This window comes from Elephantulus edwardii, unplaced genomic scaffold, assembly GCF_000299155.1.
Source record: "Elephantulus edwardii isolate Elephantulus edwardi_28Jun2011 unplaced genomic scaffold, EleEdw1.0 scaffold00184, whole genome shotgun sequence".
Lineage (NCBI taxonomy): Eukaryota > Metazoa > Chordata > Mammalia > Macroscelidea > Macroscelididae > Elephantulus > Elephantulus edwardii.
This window is the reverse complement of record NW_006399934.1, coordinates 4648843-4667783: the sequence shown is the minus strand read 5'-3', so window position 1 is coordinate 4667783 and position 18941 is coordinate 4648843. Positions and strand designations below refer to the sequence as shown.

The 18941-nt window shown below is 36.1% G+C and overlaps 2 protein-coding genes across 2 annotated transcripts; both read left to right on the top strand.

The window, feature by feature from the left end:
- Nucleotides 1–6802: 6802 nt before the first annotated feature.
- On the top strand, nucleotides 6803–7729 carry LOC102848062 (olfactory receptor 12D2-like). Its single transcript, XM_006896295.1, has one exon. It carries the CDS (start codon nucleotides 6803–6805, stop codon nucleotides 7727–7729), a length of 927 nt encoding a protein of 308 aa, XP_006896357.1.
- Nucleotides 7730–17261: 9532 nt separating this feature from the next.
- On the top strand, nucleotides 17262–18206 carry LOC102847657 (olfactory receptor 14J1-like). The gene has a single exon (XM_006896294.1). It carries the CDS (start codon nucleotides 17262–17264, stop codon nucleotides 18204–18206), a length of 945 nt encoding a protein of 314 aa, XP_006896356.1.
- Nucleotides 18207–18941: the final 735 nt, after the last annotated feature.

The window sequence follows — 18941 nt, the reverse complement described above, 5'->3', positions numbered from 1 at the left end:
AAAACCTAATATTTTCTGAAAACAATTTATAAATTCCTGATTAGAAGACAAATTCAAAACATATTAGAGAAACATAATTAAGTCAACCAGAAAATTAAAGTTAAAGACAAACACTGAAACATAGATTTATACATGCCAGTTAGGAGTGGCATCCTCTTCCTAAACTACCTGCCTCTGTGAATTTTGATAAATGTCAATAGTTATAGAAAGGCTTCAGGTCTTTTGTTTACAGGGTCGCCATGCTCGATCGGAAGGCAATCAACAACAGTCATTTTAATATACACTTCACCGTACAAAGCTAGGAGTAAAAAAAAAAAAATCACTCAAACAAACAAACGATTTTTTTTATTTAATATTATAGTCTTGAGTTTAATTTTCTCCTTCCTATCACTTTTATCACTACTCTATCATAAAGGAAGTATAATCTCCTCAAAGACCAGTATGGTGAAATTTCGTCTAAATTTCTTTTAGAGCATGTTCTTTGAAGAAGTCAATAATTAGAAAAAGACATCACACTGGGAATTAGAGAATCAATGCAAGAGAAAAGTCTATTCAATGAGATTGACACATTGACTGTAACAATGGGCTTGAGCATGGTAAACATCATGAGGATGAGACAGGCCAGAACAGGATTCAGATCTGTTGTTCACAGGATTTCTGAGAGTCTTAATCAATTCAACGGCAACTAGCAGCAATAACAACAAAAACTCCTTTTATGATGGTGACAGAAAACTCAGTTCATTTGAGATTCTTTCCTCATGCTCCCCCTGAGTTGCACTGGAATTTGAAGTATTACATAATAAACACATTTTTTTGAGGAAAGTCAACTGACTTATTGTCCTATGGGAAATTACAGGGTCACTAAAATGTGATTATTCTGCAGAAAGAACTCCTAAAATAATCTTAGTGCCCATGTAATTTCCCAGAGGACAATAAGTCAGTTGACTTTCCTCAAAATAGGTGTACTTAAGATCAACATGAAAGGGAAAAATAGAGACATCAGACACATCACGTTCTGGATAACTAGACATCATTGAGCAAATTCAACCAAAAAACCACTTATGTCAATAAAAAAGCAAAAATGAATAAATAACAAGAAGTCTCAAGTGTCAGAGACTATCAGTACCCAGGGTTGCTTTTATTGTTGTTGTTGTTGTTGTGTACCATTGAGTCAGGACCAACCCATAGTTGACCTTCCATCAGGTTTTCAGAGGCAGTTAATTGCATGGGAGGAGATTGCCCACCCTTCTTCCACAGATCTTCTGGCAGATGCAAACTGCATGCCTTCAGGATTGCAGTGCAGCTTCTTACCACTGATAAAATATCTTTAATTTCTGGGTTTTGTTGTTGCTGTTGATTGCCTTCGAGTTGAGCATGACTCATAGTGATCCTATGAACAAAAGGCTTGAAGGCCCTCTACATTTATCAATGTTCACAGGGTTTCTGGGGCATTTTATTTAGGAAGTGGATGCCACTCCTGTTTCCAAACCTGTCATAGTATGTTACTGGTTTTTAATGCCATTGAGTTGCCTGTGGTGTATAGTGACCCTATGTAAAGCAGTTCTGAACCTTTCCCTGTCCTGAAAGAGTCTCACTAACTCTGACACACCAACCCCCATCGCCCCAGTTACTGTATTAATCCATCTCATCTGGGGTCTCCCTCTCCCGCACTGTCCGTCCACCCTTCCGAGCTTGATGTCCTTCTCCACGGACCAATCTCTCCTGGCCATGTGCCCAAAGTAAGTGAGGCAGAGCTTTGAAATCCTAGCCTCCAAGGAAAGATTGGCTTCACACTCTCCAAGACAAACCTACTTGTTTTCTTGGCAGATCATGGTATGTATGGTTTTTAGCAAATAAATTAAGACATAGAAGAATATAACAGAAAATTACATACACACAGGCCAAAAAAAATTGTCTATGAGTAGAACCAGCTAATAGATGGAGCAGACTAATAATTCAAAGTATTATGAATAGGATACAGGAAACAATGGCATATACACAAGCAAAAAAAAGTGTCCATGAGTATTCCCAGATAGTAGATTTAGCAGACTAATAAGTAAAAATATTACAAATATGTTGTTCATAGGGTCTCTATGAGTCATACTCAACTCAAAATCACACAACAACAAAACATACTAGGCAACTAAAACAATATTTCCCATGCTTTTGAAAAGAAGGAATTAACACAATAAGGAAAGAGAACAGAAGGAATGCTTCAAAATATCAAAGTTAAGATAGAAATTCCCCAAGGATACGTCTTCATATTGCAAAATACGAAAAAGTATACTGTTTGTTCTTGCAATGCTCATTACCTAGGGAACACTTTCTCTCAGGACTTCTGTGCCTAGATATCTGTGGCTCATAAAAAGGCAGGAAGAATTTTAGGAAGGAGGGGAAAATGAGCATTTTGAAGAACAGCTTATTTTGCAATCCCAGCATGAATTAAGACTTCAACATGTTTCTATTTGTAATCACTTGATTGTACACTTGAAAAGTGAAAAGTTTTTTATGTGTGGATCTGAAAACTGTATCAGGTAAGAGAATGAAATAGGAATCAGAAAGTGAATTTTTCTATCTTTTCTATCTATTGGTAAGTGACTAGTGCTTATTAAAGACAACTGCACAGAATTTAAACAGATTTCCTACTATTTGAAATAGTAATAAATTTCCTAATTTATAGTGCTTGTGCTTTATAAACATTCTCTATTTCCTGCATTTTGTGGCCTTTCTCAATCCAACATGCCTAATTCTCTACACATTCTCCAAAGCAAGTCAGTAATCTCTAAACACCAATATTGCAGTGAAATAACTAATTTAGAACATAGGGAGTTGATTTCTAATTTTTAAAAATATTAAGAAATATATCATTTTCCCAGATTTTTCATACAGAATTCTTTGGTAAAACTGAAAATTAAAAAATAATATTTAACATGTCATTTTTATTTTAAATGTTGTTTTTACATATTGTCAAGTCATAGCAACTCACAGATGACTCTCCAGTGGGTTTTCAGAGGCAGTAACCAAGACTATTAACCAAGAAGCTGATGGTTTAATCCAACCTATGGGTACCTCAGAATTCAAGCTTGACAAAATATTTCCTAAAAGGCACACTCTTGAACCTCCTATGGAGCAAAGCTACTCACACCAAACTAACAACAACTTTTCAACTAATGGGGGAAAAAACAACTTAAGTTTTTCTGCCTTTCAGTAAATAGTCTGAATTTTAGTCACTCACTAATTTTTCTGCCATCGAGCTAGAACCAACTCATAACATTCTCCAGCAAGTTTCTGAGACTCTAAATCACAGGAAGAGATAGAATATTTTTCTCTCTCAAAAACATGGGCGTATCTAAGGTGTATGTAAAATATCAGAGAAGCATAACTTTTGATTTTACAGCACAATCCCTAGAGACCATATGGCCAGTGTTCTCTAGTCTGAATTTAATCATGCGTTTAACCTTATAATTCATTTATGTATAAAGAGCACATTTACTGAAGATAATATTATTCTTACAACCTTGCAAGTGAAATTAAAATTACTTTGTTTCTTTACAACTCAAGCCTACTAACTCAAAAAGAGCTGTGTTTGAACCACTAACCTTTAGGTAAGCAGTGCAATACATAAAACACTATGCCACTAAAGTTTCTTACTTTTTTTTATCATGTTTGTTGTTGTTGTGTTATGTGAAGTCTACTTAGAATTGACCCATAACTAACCCTCCAGTGGATTTTCAGAGGCCGTAAATTGTATGAGAGATTGCCCATTCTTCTCCAGCAGCAAAACTGGTGGATTCAAACCAGTGCCTTTGGGATTATAGGCCACCAGAGCTCCCTTTATTAAAATGGGAAACAGATTTATTTTGTACAAAGGGAAAAAAGTATTTTTTTTCTTTTTTATGGAGGGTAAATATAAACTTTATTACCAAATGTGTTCACTAAGACTAAATCCTAAATTTACGCAGACTTACATCATGCCTGGAGAAGAAAAGTGTCAGCAAAGGAAAGGAAGATCCTCAACAAGATGTATTGGCACAGTGATTGCATCAGTGGATTTAAGCACAGCTGAGACAGCATAAAAGCATGAAGGGTTTTGTGTTACACACAGTCAATATGAGTCAGAACTGACTCAATGACTCTAAACAACAACCATGTTCTTAAAATCACTGTTGTAGGTGCCAGTGAATTAACTAGAGTTCATAGCCACAATAGGACCAACAGATAAGAGCTTTGCTCTTTCTGGTGACTGTATGATGAGTGTTACAGTGCAGTTACAGCTGTGCAGTTACAGTCACTCATCTCATGAAGGAACTTCTTCTCTTTCTCTGACCTTCTACTTTCTTTCCCAGCATGTTTTTTTCCAAGAACTGATTCTTCTTGATAACATATTTAAAGAATATGAGAATGTTTCACTATCTTTGCCTCAAAAAGCACATTGGTTTGCACTTCCTCCAAGACATTTGTTTGTTCTTTTGGCAGTCCATGGGATATTTGGCACTCTTCCTAACACACAATTCAAAGGTGCTGGTTTTATTTGTGTGTTTGTTTTGAGAGAGCAGGAAGCAAAAGAGAGCCTTCTGGGATGACTAAAGCCAATGGGTTGCCAGTGATAGATTAATAGAACTGGAGGTAAAAGTAACAAATTTCACCTGGGCATGTAACAGCTAAAGAATGATGCTATTTCAGACAAAATAAGTATAAAACTTAAGAAAACAGATTACAAGAGAAGACAGGGTTTCAAGAAAATGGCAGCCAAAAAATAATAATAATACAAAAGTTTTTTTTTAAAAAAAGAAAATGGCAGCCCTAGAGATTTTAAGTAAAGATCAATAATAAGTAATCTAAAGGAGGAATTGCAAAATTCATTTGAGAAACATCTTTATCCTCCCAGAGATTTGGGGAAAGTGGTCAAGGAAAAGAATCACAGAGTAACTAGAAAATGAAAGCACTGTATATCTTTTGTCATCAAAGAAGTAATTTGCGAATCTTCTCTTTCTCTATTGCTGTTGAGTCAGAGCGGACTCAGCTGGCCCTGCACAGTGGATTTTCAGAGGCTGTAAACCGCAAGAGAGGAGATTGCCCATCGTTTTCCCGTGGAACAGCTGGTGGGTATGAACCATCTGCCTGTGTGTTGGCAGTGTGATTCCTTGCTCACTAAACTAGCAGAGCTCCCTTTGAGAATCCTAGTTTGAGATATTAAGTTTCATATTATGGAAATAAAATCAGTTCGCTAGCAGATATAGCAGTGGTAACAGTTCAAACCAACTTCAGGCAACTAACATTTGACTAATGTGGTTTTTCTTCCTATATTAGCTAAAATTTCACTATGCTTATGCGTCTGTGACCTAAGAAGAGAAAAGGAAGAGGACACCTCTAGGCTAGTTTAGCTTTTGAGAGAAGAAAAACGTATTACTACTATTTTATTACTACCATTTTAAAGGGCTTATTTTTTCCTTTAAAAAATTCCTCCTGGTTTATGTCCATTTATCTTCAAGGATGCTGCATAGTAGGTTTAGAGACAGACATGTCGTGGAGAACTTAAAATGTATTCCCCACAGAAGATGATTTAAGAAGTTAAAAGAAAAAAAAAAGAAGTTAAAAGGGAAATTGTATTAGAATACAATTGATCACAGACAAAGAAGATGATGGGCTAACAATAGGTTCTCCATGTGTGAGTAAAAGTAGAATAATGATGAATTTCATAAAGAAAATAAAAATTATCTGAGTCACTGTCTTTGCCAGATTTGTAGGTCTACATTATGCAAAATGTTGGAAGCGACTAAAAGACCATAAAAATAATACCAATTGACATTGAGGGCATTTCACATTTTGGTAATTCTGTGTGTTGCAGAGAACTCTCCTCCCTGAGGTTTTAATGGTTATCTCTTACACAAGCCTGTCAGCAGGTCTTTCTTCTAGAGTCATTTGTTGTTGTTTTTGTTGTTGTTGGTTGCCTTCAAAGCAAGCACAACTCATAGCGATCCTGTGAATAAAAGGCCTGAAGCCCCTCTACAACTATTGACATTTATTAAAGTTCATAGAGTTTCAGGAAGCGTGTTATATAGGAAGTGGCTGTCACGTCACTGATCTATTTGTAATGAAATACAAACCCTTTATCTAACTCAGAACCCCTCGAAACTACTAAAACAAAACAAACAAATAAAAAATCCAAACCCAAACTCATCACTTGCTAAACAATTTTTACTTGTGGCAATTATTTCATCAGGCTTGTGAAACTATAACTTTACCCCAAATATTGAAGTCTTGGTGACAAAAATCTTGGGCTAACATGATTTTTATTATCATTAGATATGTAAGATGCCATCAAATCAACTAGGATTCATAGTCACTCTGTGAGCAACAAATTGAAACCTGGTCCCCCACCTGCTATCCTCACAACCTCCACCATATTCAAGTCCATTATTGCAGTTACTGTGCCAATCCATCTTATTGAAAGTCTTCCTATCTTTTGCTGATTCTCTACCTTTCCAAATGTAATTAGAGATGTTGAAGGTACTGGCAAGTTGAGTACAACCCATAGTAACTCTATGAACAACTGATTTGAACACTGTCCCATCCTGTGCCATCTTACTATCTCTGACATATTCAAGCCTATTGTTGCAGTCACCATTTCAAACCACCTGGTTGCAGATCTTCTTCTCCTTCACCATCCTCCTATCTGAAGCATAATGTCCCACTCTGGTGAATAACCTCTTCTAGCAACATACCCAAAGTATATGAGGTGAAGTTACATCATCTTTACCTCCATAGTGTGTCACATATGTATTGTCTTTTCTTTTAAGTGATGCTGAATCAAACATCAGTCACTGAATTTCTTCTCCTGGGACTGACAGATGTTCAAGAGTTGCGGCCTTTTCTCTTTGTGATTTTCCTCACCATTTACTTTGCCAATATAGCTGGGAATGGAGCTATACTGATGATTGTTATCTCTGACGCAAAACTTCATTCACCTATGTATTTCTTCTTGGGAAATCTATCCTCTCTGGATATCTGCTACTCCACAGTGACACTACCAAAGATGCTGGAAAGCTTTATCTTTCCATACAAAGCCATCTCTTTTGTGGGATGCATGAGCCAGCTTCATTTCTTTCACTTCTTGGGCAGCACAGAGTCCATGCTATTGGCTGTGATGGCCTTTGATCGCTTTATGGCTATTTGCAAACCACTTCATTATACTGTCATCATGAATCATAGGCACTGTGCTCAGATGGCTGCCACAGCATGGACCATTGCATTCTTCCATGCCCTTCTACATTCTATAATGACCTCTTACTTGAACTTTTGTGGTTCCAATCACATCCAACATTTTTACTGCGATATAAAGCCATTGCTGGAGCTGGCCTGCGGGAATACTGAGCTGAATCAGTGGTTACTCAATATCGTTACAGGAGCTATTGCCATGGGCTCTTTTTTTCTCACAATTCTCTCCTATTTCTATATTATCATATACCTCTTCTTCAAGACCCGTTCTTGTAGTATGCTTCACAAAGCACTGTCCACATGTGCCTCTCACTTCATGGTAGTTATTCTTTTCTTTGCTCCTGTTGTCTTCACCTATATTCGTCCTGCCTCAAACAGCTCCATGGACCAGGACCGCATCATTGCCATCATGTACACAGTGGTCACTCCTGTACTAAATCCACTGATATATACTTTGCGGAACAAGGAAGTGAAGAGGGCTTTGGTCAGGGTGGTCAGAAGGAAGCTCTGACTGAAGGAACCTAGAGAATTCTTCTGGGGCACAAATAAATATGTGATACAAAAGTTTGTTTTCATCTTACGTTGCTTCTGTGGTGTTAGTTTAAATGTTGGCTTTTCTAGCCATTACTTTAGCCCTCTTGTTGTATTAGCTCCTTATACAATTGGTGTCAGAAGTGAGATTTATTGTTACAGACTTGGTTTTGTAAATGTGCGGCTTGGGGAGGGGAACTCAAAAAGGTATTTTTTTCTACTATGAAGATGGAAAAGAAAAGTTGAGAAGCTGCTTTATGGCCAGAGACCAGAAAAGTGAAGCCAAGCTGCACTTACTGGTTTAAGATGAAATGTGTTAAATATTATGTGTTTATTTGGATGCTTTGATGGACAATAATAGGGGATTTTCCTATGTCATAATGATGAGATCTAAAATTAATATGAAAGCTATGCAATTTAAGATATATTGTAAAAAATTATTAAGGTTTTTATTCATTTAATTGATACTAGGTTTTGTTACATCAATATATAGATTGTGGAAAGTATGATATTACATATTATAATTCAGTGGAAAAATGTAAGATAGCTACTTTTCTCATTATGTCTTAATCTCCCTGTTTTAGTCAAGTTCTTATTTTTCCAGTCCTATAAAACCAGTACTCCGAAGAAACAAGCACCTTACTTTCTCCAAGGCATCTTCTATTACAGTTAAAACTTTGAGCACCCACATCTATAAACAAAGGTCCAGGCCATAGCAAATCATCAGATAACAATAATCAACACTAACTCATAGAATAAACCATCTTCTCTTCATCTGTTCAGATTCTGGCCAACACATCCACAACCATCTGTGGCTAGGTCCAAATGGGCCTTATTCACTGTTGGTGGGAGTGTAAAATGGTGCAACCACTGTGGGAAGCAGTATGGCGCTTTCTCAAAAAGTTGAAAATAGAGATACCATTTGACCCAGCAATTCCACTACTGGGAATATATCCCAAAGAGACCATAACTGACATCCAAGCAGATATATGCACACCCATGTTTATCACGGCTCTGTTCACAATAGCAAGGAGTTGGAAAAAACTGAGGTGCCCATCAACAAACGAATGTATAGAGAAGCTGTGGTGTATTCACACAACGGAATACTACACTGCATTGAAAAACAAGGAACTCATGTAATATTATTCAAAATGGGTGAGCCTAGAAGAAATTATGCTGAGTGAAATATCTGAGTCGCAAAAGGACAAATATTGCATGGTGCCACTTTTGTAAAATGGGATTGATATCAGGGTTGGGGTAAGACTGAGAAAAACTGGATAAATTGTGTATACTGCACTGAAACATATGAGGGACTGAATAATTTAAAAGCAATGTATGATAGGGTATTACGGGTATCACAAGAGTCCACAATTAAGGTTGCATAGTGGAATGCACTTGGGGGTTTGGGAGGGGTGCGGGGGGATTGTGTACCAGGGAAGGAGTGTTTCTTTTACTTTTGAAAGAGACGAGTGAACTGGGGGGCTGGGGGAGTGCTGGGCAGGGAGAGAAGTGCAGCAATGAATGAATGGAAATCCAAAATCTCTGTAAATGCTCACTAAAATTATTTAAAAAAAATAAAAGTTAAAAAAAGAGACATTATATAAAGCAAATTAATTGACTATCATGTATCGACATTCACTTTTTTTTTTTTACACCCATCCTAACCTCTATACTCCTCACCTTGTCCTTTTGGATCCTCATACATGTTTTACTAGTTATTCTTCTATTTATTTTAATTTTTTTTATTACTCTGATTTATTTACAACGTTTGAATACATTGTTTTTTCACAAAAGATCCTTCCCTTTTCCTTCACCTCACCCACTCATTGAATTTTGCAACTCTATGATTAACACCCTAGTCCCTCATCCTCAACCCTCTATTTCTACAATCCCCCTTCACCTTGGATCCTCATACTCAATCTACAATAACGGGTTTATATAGTATTTGTCCTTATAGGACTAAATTAGTACATTCAGCATAATGTTCTCCTGTCCCTCACAAGTTAGGTAGTAATTTACAAAATAATTGCTCCTGCATACTGCATAGTATTCCAGTGTATGAATGCATCACAACTTCTCAATCCATTCATTTGAGTTTGGACATCTGGGATGTTTCCATGTTCTTGCAATGGTGACTAATGTTGCTGTGAACATTCGTATACAAGTTTCTGTTTAAGCCTCAGTTCTCGTTTTCTTAGGGTATATACAAAACAATGGAACACCAGGGTTTTATGGAATTGACACTCATTTTTACAAACTTCTGAGTTCTGTCATTGTTTGCTGGGGTTGTTTGTTGCTTTTTGTAGGGGAGGGGTTCCTATATTCAGTTCTACCTCTAACCTTTTATTCCGTTTCTGATCATGAGAGGGAGTGTGTGTGGAGAAAGCTCTGAATTGTTCCAGAATTCCAGTACTACATCTTTTCTTCACATATTTGTGTTGAGAATTACACACATGACACAATCTGCATAGACTCTGTGAACTAAGCATTCTGATTACCTGTTGCTGAATTATAAAGTTAAGACCTCAAAATTCTGTGACTTAAACATTTTTTATTAATTAAATTGTATTATTCTAAAGGAAGAGCACGTCTGGGATTGGTTGGCTTTACTCACCAATGTCTGCAGCTGCAAGTCTACACAGCTGAATATTTAATAGGTAGAAACTGAGACTTTTTGTTTATCTTTCTCTGTCACTTTTTATTTCCCTCTTTTCAGACTCTCATTTAGTTACCTTGAGCTTCTTCAGTAAAAAAGTCTCACAGTATGTATTTTTTACTAGTTTATTTACAAAATTTGAATTAATCATAGGGTCACACCATTTGATTGGTAAAGAGAGGGGTGTGTAAAGGAAATGGGAAAGAACCCGTGTGAAAAACTATGTATATGAACTTTGTAAGTAAAACTGTATAAAAATAAAAATTATTTTTAAAAAAAGAATCATAAAGTCATTGTACTACTTCATTCTCACAGCTAGTTTAAGGTAGAAAAAGACTTAACTTGGAGAAAATATATATATACTTATGTGATTTTTGCCTAATACATAGCCTATAATTTCATATTTAAATCCTTTTTAAAATGAATTATACTCATTTGTGTACAATATGATGTTGTTGTTGTTGTTGTTATGAGCTATCTAGTCACCTACGACTCATAGTTACCCTATGTACAACAGCCCTAAACCCTGCTCTATCCTATCCTTATTGTCTCTGACATACTTACCCCATTGCCCGAGTCTCTGAATCAATTCATCTTATTGAGGATCTTCCCTTCTTGTGCTGTCCCTCCACCCTGCCAAGCATGATAACCCTCTCCATGGACTGGTCCAGACTTGTAACATGTGCAAAGTATGTCAGACAAAGCTTCAGAAACCTTGTCTCCAAGGAGCAGCCTGATCTCACCCTCTCTAGGACAAACCTCTTTGTTCTCTTGGCAGTCCATGGTATATTCAATACACTTCTCTAGCACTGCAGCTCAAAAGCATCAATTCTCATTCTGTCATCCCTAGTCATTGTCCAGCTTTCTGATGTGTAGCAAATAATTGCAAAGAGTATGGCCTTGATCAAGCACTGGCATCGTTGTTTTTCAGTACTTTGGAGAGATCTCTGACAGCAGACTTTCTCAATGCAATTCATCTTTTAATTTCCTGGCTGCCGGTACTAAGAGTGTTGATTGTGGAGCCAAGCAAACTAAAGCTGTTAACAACCATAATCTCTTCACTATCTATCATTATGCTACTAATTGGCCCAATGGTAAGAATCTTTGTTTTCTTGATGTTGAGCTTCAATCTATGTTGAAGCTGCAGCCCTTGACTTTCTGCAGCAAGAGCTTGATAGAATCAATTAAAAATTGAAAGATACCTCCATGGTTCTTGTGATATCAAAGGAACATGGTTCAAATCCACCAGTTGTTCTATGACAGAAGGATGTGCAATCTCCTCTCATGCAATTTCATGCCTCTGTAAACTCACTGGAGTGTCATTTATGGGTTGGTTTTAACTCAGTGATGCACAATAACAACTGGGCCCTCAGCTATACATCAGCCAGAATCAGGATGAAACAGCAGCTCAACAGCCATTTCTTATTGGAAATAAAGAATGAACTAGGTCCAGAGGCTGTAGCAAAACATGAAGCATGTGAGAGATAAGGATAGAAATTATGGTCAAAGAAAGTTGGTCTCAGCAGAGAAATTCCAAAAATGGCTTTCTTCTCAGTGTCCAAATAGTGCGCATTATATGAAGCAAAGAAAGTGAAATGTAAATGGCGTGGCCTTGAATCTTGACTTGCTTTATCAAGAGAATGCAATTTTATGGAGCTCTATGATCTGTGGAACTAAGAAAAGTCCTTCAGCTTCCACTTGGGTCTCTTCAAATGCTGATGGCGAACCATCCTGTGTTACATCTGACAAAAAGGGAGTGGTTTGGTTTGGTATATTAGATTAGGTAATATTTAATAATAATAAAATTTAATTAATCAAGTACTAATTTGAACTTTCACTATGTCTGCAATGGGATTGTTATATAACATTGACTTAGATCTGGCACACTTAAGTCTTTAAACTGACATCTTTGCTCCTTAGCACTCTAGAGAGGTACTTACTTCCTTACTGCAACATGTATTTTGTGTTCTTAACTGCAACTACTATAAGTTTTGATTCTGGATACAACTAAAGTAAAATCATTGACAATTTCAATCATTTTCCCATCTAATACGATGTTGCTGTTGCTCCCATGATGAGCATTTCTGTTTTCTTGATATAGATTTGTAATCAATGTTAAAATCTATTGTCTTTGATCTTCTGCACCAAGTGCTTCAAGTCTTACTCAACACCAGAAAGCTTTAAAGTAATAAATTATTTACCTAAACATGTGTTAATTTGGCAATTGTTAATTGAATATATAGAAAAAAGGAAATAAATCTTTTTGACGGCATGTTCTTACATGTAAATAACAAGGTTCAATATTTCTCAACAAATGTTAAGATGAACACAATTAGTCTAAGATTCCTAGTAACTAAGTGTGATCATTAACTTAGTAGAAAAATGCTGCATTGAAAAATCCATGTAATTACAAGTTTTGGTCTCAGGGTATTTACAAGGAACCCCAAGTGCCTAAAGCATACAGGGACCTCTCTGCCCAAGTCAAAGGAGCATCATAGCTTAACCTCCAATGATTAAAAGAAGATTAAAATGGTCTTGTTCTTCTTCTCTCCAAAGATCAAATTGTAGTTACTCACACTGACAATTTCTTCCAAAATTTAGGGTGAAAGATCCTAGATATGCTCTGCTGGGAGTTTGTTCTTCTTGTTGTTTTAACTCTAAAATGAGCACACCTCTGTTCTTTGTTCTGAGGAACAATTGGAAAGGGCATCCTTTGAGGTCAGAATAATAATCCTTTAAACCATCTATCTATAAATAATGTTGTTTGCTTTGTGCCCTTATATTCTTCATGTTTTAACTGCACTTGTTTTTATCTGTTCATGTTTACATATAGTATGTGCAGTCTATGGAATTTTATTTAAATCATAATGTTGATCATTATTTTTCTTAAAAATGCTTCAAAATAAAAAAAATGCTTCAGAATCGTAATTTTAGAAGCCATGTTCATATTATTGAGGCATTAAAGGTTTACTGTTTAAAGTGGCTTTCCTAGGCATTGATGGATGGCAGGAATATGTGAATAGGTAGTGTTAGCCTATCCACAAGGAAATTGGCTAGTCTTATCACTAAATTGAGAAAAATTAGCAGCAGATTTTAAAAATGTTACCACCAGCAAAGAAGAAACAAGAGAATGCTTTATGTCCTTCAGAGCCATTTTAGATAGCCAATTTCTGAATTGCCTCATCCTATCAAATCATTATCCTGAAGAAACAAGCACGTCTTTTTATCTTATTTTTCTTAATCTTCTATTATAATTGAAACTTTGAGCACCTGCATCTATAAACATAGGTCTAGACCAGAGCAAACAATCAGGTAACAGTAATCAACACTAGCTTTCAGAATGAAACATCTTCTCTTCATCTGGTTGGTGTCTGGTCAACACAACTCCATCCATCTGTGGCTAGGTCCAAATGGACATCAACCACAAACTCAGACAGCACACTTCTTTCTGTTTCAGATCATCCAGTCCCTTCACTCAACCTTAGACCTTTGAGGTCAGAATATTAATCCTTTAAACCATCTATCTATAAATAATGTTGTGTGCTTTGTGGCCTTATGTTCTTCATTTTTTAACTTTATCTATACATATTTGCATAGAGTATATATATGGTCTATAGAAATTTTATCTAAATCATAATATTGATCACTATTTTTATTAAAAATGCTTCAGAATCATAATTTTAGAAGCCATGTTAATATTATTGTGGTGTTAAAGCTTTACTGTTTAAAATGGCTTTCCTAGCCATTGAGCATGACTTTGCCACATGGATGGCAGGAATATGTGACTAGGGAGTGTTGGCCTATCCACAAGGGAGTTGGCTCATCTCATCACTAAGTTGAACAAAATTAGCAGCAGATTTTAAGAATGTTACCACCAGCAAAGAAGAAGCAAGAGAATACTTTATGTCCTTCAGAGCCAAAGATTCTTGTGCCAACCAGACCAGGCCTAAGGGAGTATCAGCCTTATCAGGCAGCAGCAGAAAACCAGAGACCTGAGGCCGAGCTGCCCTTGGAATGGCTACACCACAGAACCAACGCTAAGAGCCTTTAGCCCAAGTTTGCCGGAGGACCGTGAGCTAGGGGAGAGTCATAATTGGCAAAACTAAGATACTAATGTCATGAAGATGAAAACTGAGGTGCCTGTGAGCAGATTGTGGAAGCTATCCTGAGTGGTTGTATTCTGCTATTAATCTGAATTATAGCATTTTGACTTCCCTAATATGGTTCTTTATGGTGTTATCAAAACAGATTTTGGACCTGGGAAAGCAGTAATATTAGTGTTGTGTAGAAAGAGGTGCAGAAATGTGTTTGACATGTCTGATCTCATGGCAATTGGTTTTGTGGTATTGATATTTATTTGACAGTTTCCTCTTGTAGCATTGGAAGAAGTGAAATATGGTCGTCTCCATGTGGTCCTGGCTCTTTCTTACAATTTTTATGTAAGTAATTCAATAATATATAATTTGAGCCTTATAAATCTGTCCCTTTTTTGCACTACTGTAATAATACCAATTAAGCAATTCTTTATTCACATTAATTTAAAATTTTAGCATAAATGTAATTTATTAAAGAATGAACTGCTTTAATATTTCTGCTCAATAAGCTCTTTGTAGGAAGTATATAAAAATTTGAGAATTTTAGTTTCAAGTTTACATCTTTGTCTTACTTCATTCTCAATAGCTATGAATATTTTTTTAATCTTTGCAAATTTGGTCAGTACAAATATTCCTTCATAGTTTCTTTAAATTTTATATTATCCAATTATGCAAAACATTGTTTTATGTATTTATTAGATACTTTACTATTCTTGAGAAAGTTATTCTGTACTTAAAAAGGTAGCATTTTTCAGGTCAATTTATACCATATCATTAGGTGAGTGTAATGGTTTTTGGTATATCATAATAGCTGTATAGATAGTATCCATATACAGTGTGCTCTAAATTTTATTCACTTTTCCAATGAATGTTTAGAAAAATGAATTTTTTTCTCATATATTATTTTACACAGGGTAGAGCAGGGGTTAGGGCTGTTGTACATAGGGTTGCTATGAGTCTCAGCTGTCTTGATGGCACATAACAACATTATTTTACATGAAGTAAAATAATAAAATTGCAATAACAGAGCCAGTCTGGTGTTGGGATGCATGCATAAAGATTAATGGGAAGGAATAAGTACCTTAGAAACTACTTAATAAGTACACACATGTGTAAACTCAATTAAATTCACTGTATGTAAAATGCTAATGGTTTATATGACCCTTTAAAGATCTCTGCTTGCATAGTAGTTAAGTATTCAGCTGCTGTCAAAAAGGTCAGTGGTTCAAATCCGTATCATTCTACAGAGAAAAAAACAGTAACAATTGATTTCTATAAGATTTACACTCTTAGAAATACTATAAGACAGTTCTACTCTAACATATAGAGTCTCTGTGAGTAAAATTCAACTCTAAACAGCAGAGGACTTACAATATAGATACAGATATAGACTTCTTCTTGTTGTTGTTATATGCTATCGAGTAGGAACTAACTTATACTTGACCCTTCAGTAGGTTTTCAGTGGCTCTAAGTCACACAGGAACAGATTGCTTATCTTTTTCCTGCACAGCAGGTGCTGGATTCAAACAAGCCTGTCATTGGGTTGACACTGCAATTCCTTACTGCTAAGCCATCAAAACTACATATGTGTGTGTGTGTGTGTGTGTGTGTATTTATGTATGTGTATTTGTATGTGTAAACACACACAAAACCCAAACTCACTGCCATCAATTCATAGCGACTTCGAAGTTTTGAGGCTGTAAGGCCGTAAGTTGTAACTGAAACAAACTGTTAATATTTTTCTTATGGAGCAGCCGGCCAATTGGAATTGCTGATATTTCAGTTAACAACCTAGAATTCACTATGCCAAGAGGGACGTGTAGCTATATTGATAAATATTTTATTTATAGCATATATAGGTAGATAACTATTTCTATATAGAGGTAGATACCTATATAGCTCATAAATTAAATTACCTTTCTATTCTTGGCAGAAGTGTTGGGTTTCTAATTGGTGGCTGACAGTCCAAATCCACCCAGTAAAAAGGTGTAAGAAATACAGAGGAAAATGTGGCCACTTGTAAAAGTGTATAACCTCCCAAATGCAGTGTGATAAGGTGGAGTTAGGGTGAAGTGGAATACCAACAATGGTAGGTTTGGTTGCACGTTTTTGCCTGAAATGGATTGCATGAGAATGTATATTTTACCTTGTCTACTAATACGTTTTATGAACGAGTCAATGTCTTTGAAAATGGTTCAACAAAATTATCAGTGCAGTGATTAAAACCACCTCCCACTGCAATGTCTAATTGATGATCATAACCTCAAAAATGCAATTCACTGATTATTGTTGTTAGGTGCTGTCGAGTCAAGTACAACTCATAACTATCCTACGAACAGCGGATCTGAACCCTCTCCTATCCTGTGCCATCTTCACAATTCCTGACATACTAGAGCCCATTGCAGCAGTCACCATGTCAATGTACCTGATCAGAGGTCTTCCTCTCCTTTGCTGATCCACCATCCTTCCAAGCATCATGTCCCTCTCCAAGGAATAGACCATCCTAGCAACATGCCTGAAGTATATGAGGTGGGGCCGCATCATCTTGCCTCCAACAAAGCACTCCAGCTGTGCCCTCTCCATGAGAAAGAGGCTTTAAAAATATGTATTTGTTCTTTTAGCAGTCCATGTAATATTCAGTGCTCTTCTACAACACTACACTCAAATTTACTGATCAAGCGGATTCAACTGGTAAATAATAAAACTTTCAGTTTATGTCCATCTTGTTTTACAAGTAGTATCCTTCGAAATTGAAAAAGAATATGGTTAATTTCACTACAAACACTGGATTTCTTCTCGTGAGTTTTTCTGGAAATCCTGAGATAGAAATCTTACAAGCTTCTTTGTTTTTAGTTCTGTACATAGTAGCCTTAATTGGAAATATTCTCATTATCACAGCAACTTCTATAGATCACAGTCTCAACTCACCTATGTATTTCTTCCTGAAACACCTTTCCTGCTTGGATCTTTGCTATATTACTGTAACTGTACCAAGATCCATTTTCAACTCTTTAATGCATACTGGAACTGTTTCCCTCTGGGAGTGCATATTGCAGTGCTTTGCATTCACTGCCTGTGTTTCTGTTGAGGTGGCCATACTCACAGTGGTGTCTTATGACCGCTATGTGGCCATCTGCTTTCCACTGCGCTATGAAATCATCATGAATGTCAGCACCTGTGTTTATGGAGTCTTAGCAGTCTGGATCAGTGGAATCCTTGCTGGAGTCATGCACACAGCTGCTACTTTCTCCATCCGCTTCTGTGGTCCCAAAATCATTCACCAGTTCTTCTGTGATGTCCCTCAGCTCCTAAAACTCTCTTGTTCCAATGACTACACTGGTGAGCTGGGGATCATTGCTTTCCTGGCCTTGGTAGCGTTTGTTTGCTTCATCTTTATTGGTTTCTCTTACACACACATTTTCTCTTCTGTGCTGAGGATCCCATCTGCTAAAGGGAGAACCAAAGCTTTTTCTACCTGCTTACCCCACTTATGTGTCGTCACATTATTTTTCTCAACTGCAGTTTTTGAGTTTCTAAAGCCACACTCTGATTCTCCAACTGTACTGGACTTTTTGCTTACTGTTCTTTATGCTGTTGTGCCCCCAACACTCAATCCAATGATTTATAGCCTAAGAAACAAAGTCATGAAGGCAGCTCTAAGAAAAGTTTTTAAAGACAGCAAAGTTTGCCTCTTTTTTCTGAAATAAATCTATTTGTCCTGGTTGGAAAACAAATTCAAAATATATTGGAAAAACATAACAATATCAACCAAGAAAGTAAAGCTATATAATTAATAAACAAGAATTATAGTAAAAATTAACTTTCACTGGGTAATAAAAATATTTAAACTAATAATTACACATTAATTAATAATTTTAATACTCAAACTCATGGTTTTCAAATAGGAACTATTTTATAGATGACCCTCCAGGAAGCTTTACAAGGCTATAAAACTCACAGGAAAAGATTGCTTATCTTTCTCTAGATTTGAATAATATGGTCTTTGAGTTGGCAGCTCAACTCAGTCCTAACTACAGATTATACCAACAGAGATCTACTTTAAAACAATAGATTTAACTTTAACACTATAAAATCAGGTGTTGAAAACTCTAAAATTTCATGGATTTATAGCCTTTATTCTGGAATAACAGAATTTTTATAAAGCCTTTGGGGAAAAAAAGATTTTTCTTTGAGACATTAAAGAGTCAGAGGTAATTAATGAGAAGTTACCTAATAATCCTTTAGCTGTACAATCTCACATACAAAGAAATACAAATTTCTAGTGTTCTTATACAATTTTAACAAGACCCTGTTCACAATGGCATGCCCTTCATAGCCTTTAGTGTACTCATCTCTGAGAAAATTATTTCTACATGGTGAAAAAAAAATCAATTGGTCTTATTTGTTCTTATAAAGTTAATAGCAGAGTATTTATCAGAAGC

Excerpts from the sequence above, each read along its gene's own strand:
- LOC102848062 (XM_006896295.1), top strand. The coding sequence starts at position 6,803 with ATGCTGAATCAAACATCAGTCACTGAATTTCTTCTCCTGGGACTGACA.
- LOC102847657 (XM_006896294.1), top strand. The coding sequence starts at position 17,262 with ATGGTTAATTTCACTACAAACACTGGATTTCTTCTCGTGAGTTTTTCT.